The sequence below is a fragment of the Lygodium microphyllum genome, chromosome 7 (assembly GCF_053477565.2).
Source record: "Lygodium microphyllum isolate KBCC chromosome 7, Lygodium_microphyllum_v1.1.10, whole genome shotgun sequence".
NCBI lineage: Eukaryota > Viridiplantae > Streptophyta > Polypodiopsida > Schizaeales > Lygodiaceae > Lygodium > Lygodium microphyllum.
This window is the reverse complement of record NC_141141.1, coordinates 66,968,909-66,989,867: the sequence shown is the minus strand read 5'-3', so window position 1 is coordinate 66,989,867 and position 20,959 is coordinate 66,968,909. Positions and strand designations below refer to the sequence as shown.

Sequence of the window (20,959 nt, the reverse complement as noted above, 5' to 3'; positions counted from 1 at the left end):
CTGCAGAATCAGGGAACCACCCGGCTGCAGCAACAGGACTGCAACAGCTCCTGTGGAGAACAGAACAGACACGCGCAGATGAACCCCTGACGAACAGGGCGTGTGAAGGCAGGCGAGTAGCTGAGAGCGCAAAACCAGGTGACTATGCAACGTCCGAGGGGGGATGTGAGGCAGGACTACGTGCAGTGGGGCACCGTCGCACAGCAGGGGGCGAGCGGGTCGCAACCTGAAGACCACAGCAGATGACTCGACGGCAGCAAGAGACAGGGACGAAGCAGACCTGGCCAACACGGGCGTCGGCGGCGAAACCTGCGCCTCCACAGGTAGGCGCCCGCACGCAGGCGGACGTTTGCAGGCAGGAAGCGAGGACTGAGGCGCTCTAGGGTTTCCGCTGGTGGCGCAGGGACAGGACACGAACGACGGCCATCTCCTGGATCGATTCTCTCTCTCTCTCTCTCTTTTTCGTCAAAGGTAATTGTATTAATTACGAAAAAAATACAAGATTACTGGATTACAAGATACATGATGACACAAAGCCATCATGTGAAGAGGTTTTCTCTTTCTCTCTCTCTCTCTCTCTCTCTCTCTCTCTCTCTCTTTTTTTTTCGTAAAAGGTAATTGTATTAATTACGAAAAAAATACAAGATTACTGGATTACAAGATACATGATGACACAAAGCCATCATGTGAAGAGGTTTTCTCTTTCTCTCTCTCTCTCTTTTTTCTGATTACAAGATACACGAGGGCCCTAGGCCAACGTCTGGGGAAGCCTCGTAGTAATGCACTGAAAAGGTTACACCAATCATGGCAACGACCCAGAGGCAATTGCCATATGCCACGGATGCAAATCCTCCCGAGGGAGCAAGTCGGAGTGTCGGATGATATCTAGCTGCCAATGCAAGAGCCCTTTAAGCCTGGCAATATGTCGGGGTACATTAGAGGCCGAATCAAAGAGAAAAGCATTGCGCGTGGTCCAAATGTGCCAGCATCCCCAATATCTGAAAAAGTGAAATAAGATCTTCTCATGCAACTGTGGCGGTGCGGGATACTTCGGGCGCACAAAAACCCAGTCGAAAGGAGTTAGCGAGGACCCCACCACCGCGCGCCAAAGGTGCGACAAGAGCGACCAGATATTCTTGGCGAGCGGGCAAGAGAGAAAACGATGTCGGGCCGATTCCGCCGGTGTGGTACAAAAGAAACAATTGCCATTCGAGATGCGACGCTTGGCAAGGGACGAGGCCAGAGGAAGACCACCAATCATCACCCGCCAAAGAAAAACCTTGCATTTGAAAGGTGTCTTATTTAGCCAGCCCTCCATCAGTGTTTTCTGCCACCATCACAGCGATTTCCGCAGTCCCCAAACAGTATTAGCTTTCTCTCCCAGCCATTGGTGATCTTGAACAAGAAGATGATACACCTGATTAGTAGAGGCCTTTTCCAGACTCAGGCAGCCTGCAAGGTCCCAGTCCTGCCAAGGGCGATCCACAGTCAAGGCAGGAAAGGGTTGCCGACCCTGAAGCTCCGACGAAAGCTGCTCCCATAAATCACGGTATCCACGCGGGATCTTCAAGAGTCGCCGAGCAGTCCGAAATGATACGAGGACATTGCGAGTGGCAAGGGTAGCATCCGCAACCAACGTCACACCTAAACGGGCCATGCGATTAAATCTTGGTCTGAGTTGATGTTTATCTTCCCATGAAAGGAGTCTCGATACTGCCAACAATTCCAACTGAAAGGAGTTAGTCTGCAAGCGGTCCCCTACTGGGTGCCAACGGGCCTTTTGGAGCACCACTTTCCAAGAGCCGACCAAGTGCAGTAACAAAGAGGAAGAGGGACTGGAAACACGAGAGTCAGCATTAAGGACATGCCACCAGGAGGCCTGAAGCCGTGTGTTGCCATGGCGGAGCCCGCTGTCCTCAAGAAAATAACGGACTATGATGGTCCATGGGTGATGGTCCACACACATGGCACGAAAAAGGGACCAACGGAGAGCTAACATATGAGTGTGTGCATCCAAAATAGCTCCTCCACCCATGCGCTTAGGGGTACATGCGTGTGGCCACGAAATCCAGGAAATTCCGGCCTGCAGTGAATCCTTCTTCCACAGCATGAAACGGATGGGATGAGTGAGGGCCTTCAAAGTAGTAGGCGTCCATGGCAACAAAGGTAGAAAATACGTTAGCATTGGAAGCATGATTGTCTGGGCCACTTTGAGGCGGACATGGAATGGCCACGCTTGCGACTTCCAATACATAAACTTCGCCGCCAGTTTTTGTGAAATCCACTCCAGCAGGTCTCTCTCTCTCTCTCTCTCTCTCTCTCTCTCTCTCTCTCTCTCTCTCTCTCTCTCTCTCTCTCTCTCTCTCTCTCTCTCTCTCTCTCTCTCTCTCTCTCTCTCTCTCTCTCTCTCTCTCATGGGTCTCTCTCTCTCTCTCTCTTTCGTAAATCTCTATCTCTCTCTCTTTTTTTTTCCGTAAAAGGTAATTGTATTAATTACGAAAAAAAGATACAAGATTACATGATTACATGATTACAAGAGACACGAGGGCCCTAGGCCAACGTGTGGGGAATCCCCGTACTAATGCACTAAAAAGGGTTACACCAATCATGGCAACGACCCAGAGGCAATTGCCATATGCCAGGGAAGCAAATCCTCCCGAGGGAGCAAGTCGGAGTGCCGGATGAGATCTAGCTGCCAATGCAAGAGCTCTTTAAGCCTGGCAATATGTCTCGGTACATTAGAGGCAGAATCAAAGAGAAAAGCATTGCGCGTGGTCCAAATGTGCCAACATCCCCAGTATCTAAAAAAGTGAAATAAGATCTTCATATGTAACTGTGGCGGTGTGGGGTACTTTGGGCGCACAAAAACCCAATCAAAAGGAGTTAGTGAGGACCCCACCACTGCACGCCAGATTTGCGACAAGAGTGACCAGATATTCTTGGCGAGCGGGCAAGAAAGAAAACGATGTCGGGCCGATTCCGCAATAGTGGTACAGAAGAAACAATTGCCATTCAAGATTCTACGCTTGGAAAGGGCCGAGGCAAGAGGAAGACCACCAATCATTACCCGCCAAAGAAAGACCTTGCATTTGAAAGGTGCCTTATTCAGCCAGCCCTCCATCAGCGTTGCCTACCACCATGACTGCGATTTCCGCAGTCCCCAAACAGTATTAGCTTTCACACCCAGCCATTGGTGATCTTGAATGAGAAGATGATACACCTGATTAGTAGAGGCCTTTTCCAGATTCAACCAGCCTGCAAGGTCCCAGTCCTGCCAAGGACGATCCACAGCCAGGGCAGGAAAGGGTTGCCTACCCTGAAGCTCTGACAAAAGCTATTCCCATAAACCACGGTATCCGCGCGGGATCCTGAAAAGTCTCCTAGCAGTCCGAAACGATGCAAGAACATTGCGAGTGGCAAGGGTAGCATCCGCAATCGAAGTCACACCTAAACGGGCCATGCGGTTAAATCTCGGTCTGAGCTGATGTTTGTCTTCCCATGAAAGTAATCTCGATACTGCCAACAATTCCAGTTGAAAGGAGTTGGTCTGCAAGTGGTCCCCCACTAGATGCCAACGGGCCTTTTGGAGCACCACTTTCCAAGAGCCGACCAAGTGCAGTAACAGAGAGGAAGAGGGACTGGAAAATCGAGCGTCAGCATTAAGGACATGCCACCAGGAGGCCCGACGTCGTGTATTACCATGGCGTAGCCCGCTGTCCTCAAGAAAATAACGGGCTATGATGGTCCACGGGTGATGGTCCACACACATGGAACGAAAAAGAGACCAACGAAGAGCCAGCATATGAGTTTTTGCATCCAAAATAGCTCCACCACCCATGCGTTTAGGGGTACATGTATGTGACCATGAAATCCACGAAATACCTGCCTGCAGTGAATCCTTCTTCCATAGCATGAAACGAATGGGATGAGTGAGAGCCTTCAAAGTAGTAGGCGTCCACGGCAACAATGGCAGGAAATACGTTAGCATTGGTAGCATAATTGTCTGAGCCACTTTGAGGCAGACATGGAATGGCCACGCTTGCGACTTCCAATACATAAACTTCGCCACCAGTTTTAGTGAAATCCACTCCAGTAGGTCTTTTGGCCGTACATCCACCCCCAATGGGTATCCAAGATGCCTGACAATGGAGCCACGGGAAACCACCTGGCCCTGCCAGCCTAATGACTGTAAATCAGGCTCCGTGCAACTGGGTATGGCTAATTTAAAGGCATTGATGCGAAGACCAGAGGCCTGATCAAAGAGCATCCGAACATCTAATGCCTCTCGAATGTTGTCCCTGTCCGCCCGCAAAATCATAAAGGTGTCATCAGCCAAAGATTGGCTAATGAAGTGCTGCCCCAAAGGAAGAGACAATCCTGCCAGCTGAGCAGAAGCCGCCATTGAGGATAACATTGAAAGGACCGGGTGAGTCGCCAGGGCAAAGAAGAGAGGACTCAAAGGGCAACCCTGTCTGACCGAGCGTGCAAGGACAAATGGCTCTGTAACCCCACCATTGAGCATAACTCTTGAAGAAGTCACAGCACTAATGGTGTAGATCAATCGGGACATCCGAGTACCAAAACCCATAGCAGACATGAGATCTGCAAGGAAAGACCAGTCCACATAGTCAAACGCCTTTTCCAAGTCCAATTGAATCAATACCACTTCCTGACTGGAGTGCCGCGCATAGTCAATAGCCATTTGCACATTTAAGATATTATGCAGAATGTTGCGGCCCTTAATGAAACCATATTGGAGAGGATGCACAATAGCTGGAAGATGCTTGTGAAGCCGATTCGCCAGCACTTTGGAGAAGATTTTATACATCGAGCCCATCAAAGAAATTGGTCTCCAGTGTTGCAGCATTGACGGTGAAGGGACCTTTGGAATCAGTTTGATAAGGCCTTCTTTCCATGAGGAAAGCATGACCCCTGTTTCCCAAACCTGCTGAAACATGACCGCCAATGGCTTCACCAACTGCGTGGCCGAGTTCTCAAAGAATTCATTGGTGAGACCATCCCAACCAGGACTTTTATCCTTAGGCAGGTGCAACAAAACATCCATAACCTCCTCCTCGCAAATATCCGCCTCCAAAGTGGCTTGCATATCAAGTGGAACCTGCTGGCGGACCAGATGATAGAAGACCGAGCGGGCATGCGTAACCTGGCTAGAAGGCGAGGGACAAGAACCAAGAAGTTCCATAAAATAATTTCTACACATATTGACAATGGTATGCGGATCAGTGACCATGCGACCTTCCGAATCCTGGAGTCTAGTCATATTTTCGCGAGCAGGAGAAGCATGCAAGGCGCGAAAGAACTTATGAGACTGGCAGGCACTATCTTGCAATGTGTCAGTCAAGTTATGCAGCTTGGCCTGCTGATAAGATTTCAACTGAAAACTTGAATAAGATGGGCCAAATGCCTCTCCAGTGACTGCAGAAAATCATCATCTGGGGTATCCACGAGCAACGAACGCACCAAAGCCAGTAAGCCCTCTGCTGCATGTCGACGTCGCCGACAAAGAGAGGCATGATGAATCCCATACTGCCGAGCAACCCGCTGCACATTAGAGAGCAGCCGTGCAAATGAAGCCAAGCCCTCAGAGGCGAAGTCCAATAAGAACCTCTCAATCAATTGCTGCATATAGCCCTGAAAAATGGGATGCTTCAAATAAGAGGAGTTGAAACGTAAAGGGAGCCTATCCAGCAACTGCATAAAAGGTGCAATAGGTTGTGCTCGCATCTCAAGCTGGAGGGGGAAATGGTCCGACAATGCATATTGCTGCAAGACCTTCATTTCCAGCATCTCGGAAAGAAAATCATCCCCCTGCATGATATACATTCGGTCCAACCGCGACCAAGTAGTTGCATATTGTGCGGAATGAAAAGTAAACCCTGAAAAAGAAGGGTGAAGCCACGACCAAAGATCTTGCTTAAGTACGCGCAAAGCAAAGGAATTCCACACCCGGCTTTCCGGCGTATCCATTACCGAATGCCCTGAAGTGGACTGAGAAGAGTCAACACACATATTGAAATCTCCCATCAAAAACCCCCTTCGGCCAAGTGACATCGAGCCCTGCAAAGTCGACCAAAGATCCCGTCAGGATGCGGGATCATTCAGAGCATAGAGGCCCAGCAACCATAAAATCTCTCCTTCAAATAAGACTTCGATTACCAGAAAGCGGTCCTGCACATCATTTTTAACAAGAATAGGCTGGTATTTCTCATGGACAATCATCAGCACGCCCGAATAGTGCGTAGCATGTGTCCCTGCATAAAACAGACGGAATCCATGACAATCCACAACTTTTCCTGCTTCACCGTGACTTTTGTGCTCAACTGCACACAATACATCCCACTGGTTCTCATGCAAGACAGTCCACATGGCATGTTGCTTATGGCAAGAGCAAATGCCTCGCACATTCCACGTGGCTATCTTCATATATCTTCAAAATAAGAAAGTCAGGAACGAGGCGCCTGTTGCCTCGATTTCACCTTTTCCGCGAGAGCATCCAGGACACCCTCATCCAGAAAATCAGCCAATACTGCAAACGAATTCTGGCGACCTGCTTTAGAGGTAGAAGGAAAATCCACTGCCTTGGGAGTGGGGCGGGGAGAACGCCAATCCCAGGGTGTAATCACATTACCTTTTGTATCAAACGCCAGCTTAACAGGTGGGCCCTTGGGACCGTCTGTATAGACTTTCCTTGTAGACTGATTACGGGGGGCAGAAGGGGCCATAGTACGCGCAGCATGCTGTGAAGTGAACATTTCTTTCCTGCACATATGCGTGCACACGGAATCCTGTGAAGCATTAGGCCCAGGATCCGCCAGGCCTGCATCCAACTTTTTACCTTTTTTTCGACGTGCCTCAATCCAATCAGTGCTACGGGAATCCAAACCCAGGACCTGTTGTTTGCCTTTATCCACGACATTAGGTGGCTGGAGGGCCTCCTGTGTCGGGGCATCAAGCACCATGTCATCCTTGGGTAGCACAACATGCGCATCCTCGGAAGACGGTTGTCTTTCGGGGCATTCGGCCATAAAATGCCCCAATTTACCACATGAAAAGCAGTGTCCTGTAAAGTTGCCCCATTTCAAGCGAAAATGCAAAGGATGCATGCCAGAACAATTGAGGCGAAGCCACGCAGGCCTTTTCCTGGCCGTGTCCCATAACACGCATAAACGGTTTCGATTCATAGCCCTGAGGCTTGGGAAAACCAGCACTGTTCCCACAACTGCCATCGCATCCTTCAACAATGGCCAATAGACCGCCGGACAATTTTCCACTTCCACCCACACCGGGCATTCTCGTTGAAGCAGACGCTGGAAGTCGCCCATAGGGCACCATGGTACAACATGGACCAAGCGGCGATCAAAGAATAATGGCAACTTGGACAGGAGCTCAACTCGATGTGTTTCCGATTTCAACAGCACCTCATAAAAGCCACGCGGTCCAAGGAAGATCTCCTCAACACACTCCCCTTGCAATAAATGGTGCATCCACTAGCGAATATGTGAAAGCACTAGAAAGTCCCTGAAGCTGCTGTAAAGGTGACTCCCAAATATACATATGATCCAGTGACCTCAATACTCCCTCCTGCTGCCATGAAAATACTCTGTCTGCGTATCTGAGCTGATGTATGGAATATAAGAACCTTGGTTTTACCAAGGTTCACTGTCATGCCTCTCTGTATGCAAAAATCATCCAATGCTAATAAATGCTGCTGTAATCCCTGAGCTGAGTCTGAGAGAGAGAGAGAGAGATGGGTAACAAATATATGAGGAGGAGTCACAGAGAGAGAAGGGGGGTGAAAAGGGGTAGGGAGAGAGGCAAAAAAAAAGGTAAGAGAGATTTAAGATAGAGAGAAGATAGTGAGCAAGCATGTGATTTCTTATACTATCATGTATCTCGTGATAGAACTGGTGTTAGATGCTGGCATGAAGAAACAGTCACGGCTCTGACATGGATGCTCCACATCACATTACCTACATGCCTGTCATGAAGCAGTACAATCGTGAAACTTTAGAGTCATGAGGTTAGTGCAGTTGTGAGGCAGTCAACTATAAGCAGTCAGTTGTAAGAAAAATAGCAACATAACTGTTAGCAAATAGATTCAGATCACATAAATGCTAAGCTGCCTACACAAACTGCAGCAGACAAACCATTGCAGATGCTTGCACTCTGTATGACTGTTCATTCTGATTATCGCACCTGATGGCATGGTAGCTAGCATAGTATGTTTTTGACTTTGATTGAGGAGCAACAATGACCATTTGGTTTGGTTTCTTGATGTTGACATACTTGAGATGTAGGTGAACATGTATTAAACCATACTGGAAAATATCTTTTGTACCTATGGTGGTTAGTCTTTTTTTAAAGCCACTGTTACTAAAGTAGATCTTGGATCTCTATACTGGGCTTAAAAGGTCATATATTAAAAGACTGATAAAGGATTCTGCTAAACTTCACTTTCTTACACTTCCGATTTGAAGTCTCTCTGTAAGATTTCTTGCTGATAGATCTTGCACAGAAAATTTATTGATCATACACCAGCATGTCCACATAGGTTATCATCAAAAAAACAACAAAGCAAATACAGTGTATAGAAAAAATGTAACTGCAACCTTAAGAATCCTCATATGTCTATTCAAGCTTGGGTCTCAGCATCTCTTAATTGAACTCAGCATAGCAATAATTTATTCTAGTGCAAGGAAGAATTTGATATTATAAGTTGCACCAAGTTGGGATCAACAAACTAGTTGCATGATGCAATTCCCACAATTAGGAAATAATAATTCTTATGAACAGGGATTCAGAAGAATGCACATGTGTTTGTGAAGCTGATCTTAGAAGCAAGTTCATGTTAAAGATCAGTCGAGGTTATAAATGCAACTTCAACACAAAGGTGCACATCCAATGAGAGAACACAGAAATGCGCCCCCCCCCCCCCCACCACACACACACACATGCAAATTTAGGAGCCCTCAACCCAGAAGATCAAAAATGTCATTTTTAGCAAAACATTTAGAAGGTTCAAAATCTTTAACATTTCAAAGATTGCAACAAAAAACTAAAGATCAATCAAAAAAGACCTGAATTAGCCACACCACATTTTCACTGTACAACTCATTGTTTACAAACCAGCTAGCCAGCTGATCCCATTCACTTTGCTTCCTTCCATAGATTGATATCCGATACTCTGCCATCTGAAAAACCAATGCACTACAAAAAGTTAACCAATGCACTACAAAGACTCTCTCTCTCTCTCTCTCTCTCTCTCTCTCTCTCTCTCTCTCTCATGAAGATAATTGAATTAAAAGGCAATATTTACATCAGACCATCTGGTCAGCTACGAAAAACAGAACAAACACAAATCAAGCCGAAAGGCCTCTAAGGCCATAACACACAAATATCACACAGAAAGGACAGCCTGAGTGGAGCGAACAATATCCAGCCAAGGAGCAGCAATGTCAAGAAGAACCAGGTCAGCTGAAACCATAGAGGAGATCTGCCATACCAATAAACCATGAACACGGGCCACATGACCATGGATACCCGAGGTAGAATCAAAAATGAAGGCATTCCGAGTACACCAAACATGCCATAGAGCTGTCCAACTAAGGAAATGGAAAAGGTAAGAATGATCTGATTGCAAGGCGAACATAGAAGGCATGCTTCCCATAATCCACAAATCAGCTGATATCTGCCACTGAGTCATTGAGGACCACACACAGAAAACAAAACTCCAAATCTGTCGAGCAACAAGGCAAGAGACAAAGAGATGAAACAACGTCTCATTGCATGCAGTACAAAATGCACAGTGACCACGGGAAATCTTACAAGCACGCAACACATCCCCAGTTGGAAGACCCCCAATAAGCAACCTCCATATATGAAAACTTTACCCTGATAAGGAATCTTAGACTTCTAGAGGTGGAGAAATCTTTCGTGCCACTTCTTTTTGCTGTCTCGAAGATGCAATATTTTATTAGCCTTTCGAGTGACCCATCTCTTGACCTCGGCCATCTGATGATAGATCTAGTTAGCTGACCTGTTCTCGAAATCATCAGGTAGCACAAACATCTAATCCCTCCAAGGACACGAGGGTTGTAAAGCAAGCAATGGAGAGTACCTCAGAAGCTGCTCCCGTAAGGACGACAAAATGTCATGATAGCCATGAGGCACCCGAAAGTATTAACGAATGCGCCGGAAAGAATAAAGAAAGGGCTGCCTAAGAATGACACCATCATGGACTGTTTGCAACCCCAAGCGAGCCATCTAATTAAACTTATCTCGTTGCAAGTCTTTATCAGGCCAATCCAACAACCTGGAGGTAGCCAGCAGTTCTCGTTGCAGCGCACTCTCCTCATTACGAAGATCACGAGGGAGCCAAACTACGAAAAGCAAATCTCTTGCCAAACTCTCTCTCTCTCTCTCTCTCTCTCTCTCTCTCTCTCTCTCTCTCTCTCTCTCTCTCTCTCTAAAAACCCTGCACCAAGCTATGGCTCTTCGATACACTAGTCACATCCACACTACTTTATGGAGTACAGATATGGGGGCCCAGTCTTGACCACCGTAGCAGATCAAGGCGCACTTATGACGGATGGAGGTCGATGGAGAAACCCCTAGTGTCCATGATAGCCAGGATGATCAAATGTAAGGCCTCAGTGCCACATGAGATCATCAGAGCTGAGCTAGCAGCTACACTGATTGTGGTAGAAGCCCTCACCCGATAGGTCGCATACATACATAGCCTATGGGACCTTCCCAGACACAGATATGCACAGTTGGCCCTTGAGTCCTCCAGGCAACTTGCCAAAGAGGGTGATACTTCATGTTGGTATGCACAGATGTCGGCCTGGTTTGAGCTGCATGGCTTTAGCATGGACAAGTTACCCCCCTTCCACTACTCCCTTGATGCACCATCTCTTGATCTGAGCAGGTTAGAGATTCGCAAGATCATCAGGATGGATCTTACCCAGTTGGATATCAGGCAGACATGGTTGATGCCAGGGTAGGAGCTAGGGACAGAGATGGCTTTCTACCGCGAGCATTTCCTTCACACTACTGACGATGGATTTATTGTTCGCCTGAGATACATGGACACCTACCTTTCCCATGGGATTAGATGTACTATTGGCCAATTGAGCACCTCCTCACATCAGCTAGAGATTGAGACTGGCAGATATAGATCCATCCCACCAAAGGAGCGCATATGCCAAATATGCCAATTAGAGCTAGAGACAGAGGAGCAGTATATATGCTGCTGCCCATCGTATTATGAGGTTCGTGGTCGTTTCCACTGTCTCTTTAGAGACGGATTTGGACCACTATCCAGAGTCATGGATTTTACCGATCAGCGATGCCTTGGCCTCTTTCTTCTTGAGATACGACAGCTTCGTGACATGCGCCTCAGGAGTACAGCTGCTCCAAGACACTGAGGCCCTTCGCAGAGGCAGCTCACAGACTTCTTTGCAAAGGAGACTCAAAAGACTTCAATATAGTTACAGCCACAGTCCACAAGAGAGCCTCTCCTACCGCCATAGTCCACACACAAACAAGGAGTATTGATTGATCGAGCCATTCAGCTTAGCCGATCCAGACGTCCTAGGCCTCGACACAGACACTGACGACACCTTCATAGGTGGATATAGGGGATTATTGCTCAGGCTAGAGCTAGGCCCTCCATACCCACATGAGATTGTACCATTTGGAGCTCATTGTTACTAGATAGAGCTCTATGTTTACACATAGCCATAGTTAGTTTCCTTTCTTATTTTGCTTTGTGCTACATATTTTGCCCAAACAGTTGTACCATCATGCACATGATTGCAACTCATCGTCTCATAGGTCATTTTGGCCTTTTGTAGACATTAATATATCATTTCATTTCTCTCTCCCCCCCACCATGTAGTTTGAATTAATCAATTAAGATATATACAAAGGACCTTCTTGCCAACCAAGCAAACTCAAAAACAAGTAGAAAACAACACACAAGAGTCAAAAGGCTACAAAAAACACAAGGCTACAACTTACAGGAATAGAAGAAGGGGATCAATAACATGGTTGCCCAAAAATGTGTTCCCTACACATAGGAAATATTAGAAATATCTGAGCATTTCTAAAGCATAGGAAACAGCTGAATTGAAAATCTGTCCTCAAAGATTATTGTCAACCCAATTTTGAATGTCATGTCAGATCAAATTGTCCTTTTTTGCCTATTAAAAGACGCCTATACAGACATGGATTTGAAGTTGAACACATTTAGCAGCAGCTTTTAATTCATGTGCCATGTGACATGGTCCATGGATTCATTTTAATGTCCTATAGAGATATGGATCGCTATTGCTATTTTGAATGATTGTAATTTGTATATTGAGCAATTTTTAAACTATGGTATTATTCTTTCTTTTATATTCATGAAATTTGGATTATAAATAGTGGAACACATATACATGGACGTAAATAGTTTGCAGTCACATACCTATTACACAATGGCATTGAAACAAAGAAAAACAAGGAAGTTTAAGCTAATGTCACTTTGCAGCACGCACACCACACTCTCTCTCTCTCTCTCTCTCTCTAGACCATATCTTTACATTGAGGGCAATCATCGAAGAAGGCAAGGCATTCAAGAAAAAGATCTACTGCTGTTTTGTGGACTTTCGCAAGGCTTTGACACAGTGCCACGTGCTAGACTCATGAGAAGAATGCAAAATATTGATGTGCCTGTAGAGATACAGTGGAGTATCTATGCCTTGTATGAGATAGTGACGAGTAGAGTACGAACACCTGAGGGCATCTCAGATATAGTCAATAGCACCATTGGGGTTAAACAAGGCTGTCCACTTTCACCGACACTATTTGGGTTCTACATAGATGAAATTTCAGAATATGTGGATAGAACTGGTGGACCCGGAGCCAGCCTAGCTGGAGTGCTGATACCATTACTGCTTTATGCCGACGATATTGTACTTATATCTGACTCACCTGAGGGACTAAATAGACACTTGGATGCATTATCAGCTTTTTGTAGAGATAGAGATCTTAAGGTGAACCTCGGGAAAACTAAAGTTATGGTATTTAACACTTCAGCTGCTTGGGTGACAAGAGCTGAGCACCAGTTTACTTTTGATGGAGAGCCACTGGATTGCCCTACACTTGACCTAAGCTGATCAGAGCTAAACCATGTGATCAGAGCAGACATACTGAAGTTAGATACGGAAAAGACCTGGATCCGACCCCCCTCCCCCCCATGGCACGAGGATGGCACACTACCAGACCCACTTCCTTCAGGTATCTGAGGATGGTTTCATCACCCGACCCAATTACATGGACACAGCTACCTCATGGACTACGCACAGTTATTGGTCAGATCTGCACCTCATCCCACCACCTGAGGATTGAGACAAGCAGATGGGAGGGTATACAGATAGAGGAACGCATATGCCCACTATGTGACAGAGAGCCAGAGACAGAGGAACACTACATCTACCGATGCACTGTATATTATGATATACGAGGTAGATACCATTGTCTCTTTTGAGAGGGTTTTGGGCCCCTGAGACGGATCATGCAGTTTGAGGATCAGAGATGCTTGGGATTCTTCCTCTTGGAGCTCCAGAGGCGCAGAGCAACAATTCTACGGAGTAGGAGGCCCCCACAGCTCGGCTCACATAGACAGAGAGTAGTCACTGACTTTTTCACTGATACACGACAGAGTATGGCAGATACCACTACTACTGCCCCACAGCCTACAGGAGTACATCATCATTGGACCTCATCTTCTGTAGGTGTCCCTTTGGATAGAGCAGTGGCACTTAGCCAGTCTAGGCGCCCACGTCCACCCGGACGAAGGCCTAGACATCCACACCACAGACAAATTAAAGCCATCATTGAGCACCACAAGAGACAGATGTCAAGACACCTTAGCCATGCAAAGATACACCTCCTTGGAGGACAAACATCTCATTGATGGAGAGTTTTCCTTTTTCTACTTTCACTTTTAGATCATTGACATGTTTCCCTTTTATAGAACACTATTTCATTTTTTCCGTCTTATAGGCATGTTTTCATCTTTTCTCGTTCCAGATGAGAAACACACCATCATTGTATGTATTGCTTTGGTCTCATAGGCCACATTGGCCTTTTAGAGACATAAATATACTCTCTCTCTCTCTCTCTCTCTCTCTCTCTCTCCACACACGCACACATATGTATGTATGTATGTATGTATGTATGTACACACAGTTGAGAAACCACTTCTTCAGTTTACACACTTCATTTAGGGTTTCGCACTAATAGCCCCAAAAATAGCTAGTGTCCACATTTTGGTCACTTTTTCAATGGGGGTCCACACAGTGGTGCGCGACCTAGACAGCTTATGCCTATAAATAGTGTTGAGAAACCCTTCACCCGCAGTTTGCGTTTTTGCGGTTCTGTGTTTTGCGTTTAGGGTTTTCAGCTCCAAAAAGGGGCGCCATCCTAGACTGACTGTGCCTATTTATAGGCCACTCTCTCATTTATTCCTTACGGCTAATTCATTCAGTCCATCACCTCTTCTCTCCAGTCTCTCCACTACCCTCACACCCCTTCAGGAGGGCATTGCGGTTCGTGGTTCGTGGCTGTCTTCATCATCTTCGTTGTGCTACGGCACTCTTGTTCCCTTGTATCACATTCACTCCATGATTCGGATCTTCATCATTCCATTCATTAGAGTTTATTCTCTCTTCTCTTCTCTTTTATTCTCCATGTTTGCCAAGTTCACTGTATGTTCCTCCCCGCAAACCCTACTGTCTCGTTGGTACGTCATCTTTTGACATGGTATCAGAGCTGGATCTTCTCAAACAGCGGCAAAGATCCTCCACTCCAGTGAAGGCAAAGACCGGTGGCGGGTTTGGCATCCACTTCTCTTCTTCTTCCGCTGCATCAAAATCTCATTTTTCCAGATTTCAGGTGTTTCAGCTTGCTGCCCACACCCCGTTCGTGGAGGACATCTTAGCCAAAGCTCTCCATTCCTATCTCCATCAGTTGGCGCTTAATTTCCAGCTCTCTTCACGCAGTTTGGAGCTAATTCCAGCCAGGCGACTGTTGTTCCTGTTCAGACCTGCTGTCGTACAGCCTGCCACATCATCACAGCCCTGTTGCCTGCGTTTTTTAGTCTTTCTCTCTCCTGCAGGCTGTCCTGCCTGCGTTTTTAGTCTTTCTCTCTCCTGCTGCCTGCGTTTTTAGTCTTTCTCTCTCCTCGCTTGCATTTTTCTATTGGTTGCAACCTCTTACTGCTGGTTGCATCCTCCTCCCACTGGCAGCTCACTTCTAGCCCTTCCACTACCCTCTCACCCCTTGAGGCGGACATTGTGGTTCATGTTTCACACTGCCCTCACACCCCTTGAGGCGGACATTCGGTTTGTGGTTCATGGTGGCTGACCTCTTCCTTCTTCAGCAAGGCACTCTGGTATCCATGGCTTCTTTACCAACAAATGTCCAGACTACTGGGTGCTCCTACTGTGGCATCACCGGACACACCACCGATGCTTGCCGACTTCGACCTTTGCTCCCCACCCCCCCAGAGTATATGCGTCTTCCACCAGGCACTCCTTGTGCCACCTCTCCTTTCTGGGCCACAGAGATCATTCTACATGGGCTATCAGAGTACTATGCTCAAGGCAATAAGACGCATCCGATGCACACTAAGTCCTTTCAAGCACATGGAGAATCGATTGGCGCTACAACCTCTTGGAGATCGTCGCAATGCCAGCGGCAGCCTTCTCCCACTTATTTTCAGATACTGTGGCTTCCACGACCTACAGATTTGCAGTCCGCTCCATCGAGAGACAGTGCTTGTAAAATACCATCTCCTCATCAGTCTGCTCCTTCAAGAAACAGTGGCTGCTCGACTCATTCCTCTTCTTTGGCTACCCAGTCTGCTCCACTGAGAGACAGCGACTGTTGCCCACCTCTTGCTCATTATGAGCCCCACCCTTCCCCACCCTCGGCTACTTAGGTTCGAGAGGCTACCTCTAGGAGCTCTTCGGCACCCCAAATACTTTCTTCGGCATGACCGGCGGCACTTTCTTCGTCATCAAACATTTCGGAGCCTGTCATCCATGAGTTTTTGGATTCCCTATCTACTTCAGCGGGGAATTCAGAGGGGGATGTTATTTCTTTGCCCTCAGAGGGGGCATCTACTTCTTCGACTTCAGCGGGGGCCTCTCTACCTCCCATCTCAAAGAGGGAACCTACTCCACATGAAGTTCTTCACCCATCCTCTCTTTTCTTAGGGTGGCTATCTTCGACCAGTCATCTCTTCTACTGATACCAAGGATCTTCAGGATCTACCTAGATCGGGGCCCTTGGATCTTCAGCAGTGACTTGGTGACTAGGCCTTCATATTCCTTCCAGCATGGGTGCATGGAGCTAGTGGCTTCTCTCCCGAGGTTGAGTTTTGGGTTCTACAGCTCATCCTATCTCCTCATTATCTTCAAAGGTCTCCTTTCACATGGCATTCTCAGATTATAGGATGGATCTTCTTCATCCCTTGGTCAACATGGAGCCACCTCCCGAGATTGAGTATAGCCATATCCTTATGGTTCTCGATACCACACAAAGTTCGACATTCCTCCTATGCATTGCATGTTTTCATTATCTTTATACTAGGGCACTTGGGCAAGTGAACAATCTCCCCACGAGGCACACTGTCCAAGTGGCACCTGCTGCATGAGCATTCTTCAACATGTAGTATTGCATCTCCATCTCACTCTTCTTTTGTTCACATTTTTTGGCTTGAGAGGGGGTGTTGAGAATCCCTTCACCCGTAGTTTGCGTTTTTGTGTTTCTGCGTTTTGCGTTTAGGGTTCGCAACCCCAAAAAGGGACGCCATCCTAGACTGACTGTGCCTATTTATAGGCCACTCTCTCATTCATTCCTTACGGCTAATTCATTCAGTCCGTCACCTCTTCTCTCCAGCCTCTCCACTACCCTCACACCCCTTCAGGAAAACATTGCGGTTCATGGTTCGTGGTTGTCTTTATCATCTTCCTTGTGCTACGGCACACTTGTTCCCTTGTATCACATTCACTCCATGATTCAGATCTTCATCATTCCATTCATCAAATTTTATTCTCTCTTCTCTTCTCTTCTCCATGTTTGCCGAGTTCACTCCGTGTTCCTCCCCGCAAACCCTACTATCTCGCTCGTACGTCATCTTTTGACAAATAGGCCATCAGTTCATTCATTCTTGGACACAACCACCCCACTTCAATCATTCTTCACACCTCTTCCTCTATCACTCTAATACTCTTCCCTCTCTTCTCCACAGCTGCCCATACCCCTACTAGAGGACATTGTAATTTATGGTCACCCTTCTCCTGCTTCAAGCGCCCTGTTCCATCACTCAAGTCTTACATTTGGAGCTCTTCCAGCTTGGCGTCAACATTTGCTATATTTGCATCAACTTCTTTTTCATCAAGCATCACTTTGGATTTGCATTTGCCTACCTTGAGGCCTTCCCCTTGCTTGGCATCACCTCCTCTCTTCTAGCATCAACATCCTTTATACCTAGCGACAATCCTTGGCATCAATCGTCGGCATTTCGGCTCTTCCTACTTTGTGTTTGCATCTCGTTGTTCCTACTTTGTATTTGCATCTCATCACCCTAGGCATTTGTGTTTTGCAGCCTGGTGACTTCTCCATCATCTGGCATCATCATGTTCCTCCTAGAGTTAGAATTTGGGCTGTCATCATCTGCATTTAGCAACACACACTTCTCCGGCATTTGCAATTTGCATCCGAGACATCTCTCTGGCATCTAAGGACTACGGTTTGCTACCTCAACCTCTGGCAATCATCTTTCTCATCTCTGACGACATCTAAGGACTACAGTTTGCTCCCAACAGAGACAATGAACAATGGACACAAATGACAGAGAGCGATAGTAATGATACGCTATATTGCTTATAAATCGCTAGGTACAAGAGGGTGAGAGAGCTTGGAGAGAGCTAGAGAGCTTGAGTGCTTGGCTTGCCCTCTGAGTTACTTTGATCAAGGAGGTTCCTTATATAGGTCACAAAAGGTTTGTTTCATAATGAATGAATGGCATAGTGGGCATCTTATTAGTGGATTGTCAATGTTGTACAAGCGCATGCGTAAAGGGCAATGCGCATGGGTATCTTTAAAAGGTGGTAGATACAATGATTAAGGTGGTTGGCGTGACAAAAGGTCAGCCAAAATATTCTTTTTGCAAGGGACATGTTGAAAGGTGACATCTAAGGCATCAAAGAAAAGGCACCACCAAAGGAGTCTTTTGTTGCCGATGACTGTAGGAGCTTCTTTTGTTAGATAGCCTTGGACATGCTATAGATTTGTCCGAATAGTGACTGGGACAAATTCCACAAAAATCCTAAAAGCTTTGATAGCTTTAATCATAGCGAGGATTTCTCTTTGATACGAGGGATAAGTTTGTTGAGTTGGATTAAAAATCCCTGCAGCATATTGGCAAATGTAATAACCTTTGTTGCCATCTTCTTCAAAGAGTAAAGCACCCCAACCGAAATCCAAAGCATTACTAAACAGGATTAAGGGTTTTCCAGTAGGAAGATGTAATGGAGGAAGAGTAGAAATGAGATGTTTAATTTATTGTAGTGCCACCGTATGGAGAGGTTGCCAATGAAAATGACCTTTTCTCAGAAGAGGATATGGATCTTTGGTATACAAAGCTAAATTAGGGGTGGTAGAATTTATCTAGTTTAAACAACCTAAAAATTGTTGGAGTTGTTAGGAGAAGTTAATTCTGAGGGAAAGTCCATAATTTTCTTTAGTACATGCTCTTGTAACTCAATCATGCCATGATGGATGTGTAGTCCAAGAAACTCTACAGAGATTGTAAACAAGATTGACTTTGTTGGTGAAAGGACCATGCCGGCTTCTTCAACTGCTTGAGAAAATTGATATAGATGTTGAATATGCTCCTTGATTGTCTCTAAAAAGACTAAAATGTCATCTATGGAAACAAAACAAAAAGGAAATTTAGATAAAATTGAATCTGTCCAACCCTGAAAATAAGTAGGGGCAGTTTTAATGCCAAAAGAAAGGACAATCCATTGATAATGGCCATGTGGCACACAAAAGCCTGTTTTATAGTGATCCTCAGGTTTGATAGGTAATTGCCAAAAGCCAAAATTGAGATCAAATTTACTGAAGATTTTAAACTTCTTAATCCTTTTGATGAGGACATCTTTCACAGGGATTGGATGTCCATGCCCAATGAGGTAGGCATTCAGGGGCTTGTAGTTAATGACTAAGCGTTTTTTACCCCTTTTCTGCTCCAAATGCTTATTCACATAGAACGCTTGACAAGACCATGGTGAGATAATAGGTTCAATCAAACCTTTAGATAGCAAGGTTTGAATTTTCTATTTGCACATCCAAATCTTCTTCCTAAATGCCAGGATGAACAGCTTTAGTTGGCATGGCATTCTCCTTTAACGGAAGTTCAATGGCATAAACAACTCTTTTCTCTTTAAACATCAGCGGATCTTCATGCATGAAGGATTTGAGCTTTGTAGTAATCTTCTCAATTTTAGGAGCATGCAATTTCAACTCTACAATCTACTCCCCTGAGAGAGGGCAACTCACCTTTGGCTCAGCATGAACCTCACCTTTCCCCACCCTCGTCTACTCAGGTTCAAGAGGCCACCTCTGGGAGTTCTTCAACATCTTTGTCACACCAAATACCTTCTTTAGTATGACCGGCGGCACTGCCTTCGTTATCGGAATATTCAAAGTCCGTGATCCATGAGTTTTTAGATTTCCTCTCACAAAGAGGGATTCAAAGGGGAATGTAGTCTCTTTGCCCACAAAGGGGGCCCCTTCTGTGGCTTTAGAGGGGGCCCTTGCCCCTCCACCCTCAAAGGGGGCACCTACTCATCATGAAGTTATTTCCCATCATTTACTCTTTGGAGATGGCCGTCTTCGGGCAATCATTTCTCCTATTGATACCCAAGATCCTCATGTATCACTTAGATTGGGGCCTTGGAGATTCAGCCACAACTTGGTGATGAGACCTTCGATTCCTTCGATCATGGAGTTACGAAGCTAGTGGCTTCTCTCCCGAGATAGAGTCAAGTTCTATAGTTCTGTTACAGTTGGACAACTAGTCATTCCCTAGATAGGCAAGAGCAATCGGTACAGATGGCACGTGGCAGGTCAGACAGGAGTAGGTTACATGTGGCAGCAAGTCGGACAGGCTGGTCGGACAACACTAATGTCAGTCGGCTGTATTTAATGCAATCGGTCGACCTAGTCTTTTTCACTATTTCCTACTGGCCTATTTGTTGGCCTTGATTTCAGCATTCTTTTACAGTTGTTCTTACATATTTTAGGCTACAGACCATGGAGCGTGCCCTCGGGGTTGACGGAGATTGAGATCTTCGAGATGGAGACATACACAAACATTCTCTCTACATTCGTGTATATTTATGCATCCTTATACAACATTCTACACTACAGATTTTCTATGTTTCACTCTCTTTCTTTCTCTCTCCTCTCTCTGTTCACTCTATCTTGGTCATTCGCTTCTGCATTGCTTCACTTTGATATGGTATCAGAGAATTGAAGGATTGGGACCTACCTAAAGAGGAGAATTCAGCACAACACAAGGCTGCATTTTCAGCGTTCAAGGGCAAACAGGAGGGCTATGCATCAGAACAAGGCTGAGACAAGCGTGGGCATGCAAGAAAGGAGAAGATTTGCTGAAGCTGCTGCTAGTTTTGCTATTAGAGAAGGAAGAAGCCTACATTTTGGGCCTTCAAGTGCAGATTTTACCTTTTCATCGCCTCCGGTAGGTGAAGGAGGAGCGGGATAAGTAGACATCAACCCTAGTAGGCTGTATTCTCACAATCAGAGGGGACTGCTTTTTGTGTTTTGTGCAAGCATTATAGGTGAAGATGTCTTCTAA

General features: G+C 46.0%; 1 protein-coding gene and 1 pseudogene across 4 annotated transcripts in view; one reads left to right on the top strand and one right to left on the bottom strand.

The window, feature by feature from the left end:
- LOC148033545 (putative AMP deaminase) overlaps window positions 1-20,959 on the bottom strand; it is a 174,917-nt gene that overhangs the window by 68,635 nt on the left and 85,323 nt on the right. For all 4 annotated transcript variants that reach the window (XM_087681488.1, XM_087681491.1, XM_087681492.1 and 1 more), the window contains one exon: window positions 9,099-9,212. In XM_087681488.1, coding sequence (XP_087537614.1) covers window positions 9,099-9,212 — 114 coding nt within the window. The remainder of the gene's footprint in view (window positions 1-9,098; window positions 9,213-20,959) is intronic.
- On the top strand, window positions 10,620-11,636 carry LOC148033546 (uncharacterized; annotated as a pseudogene).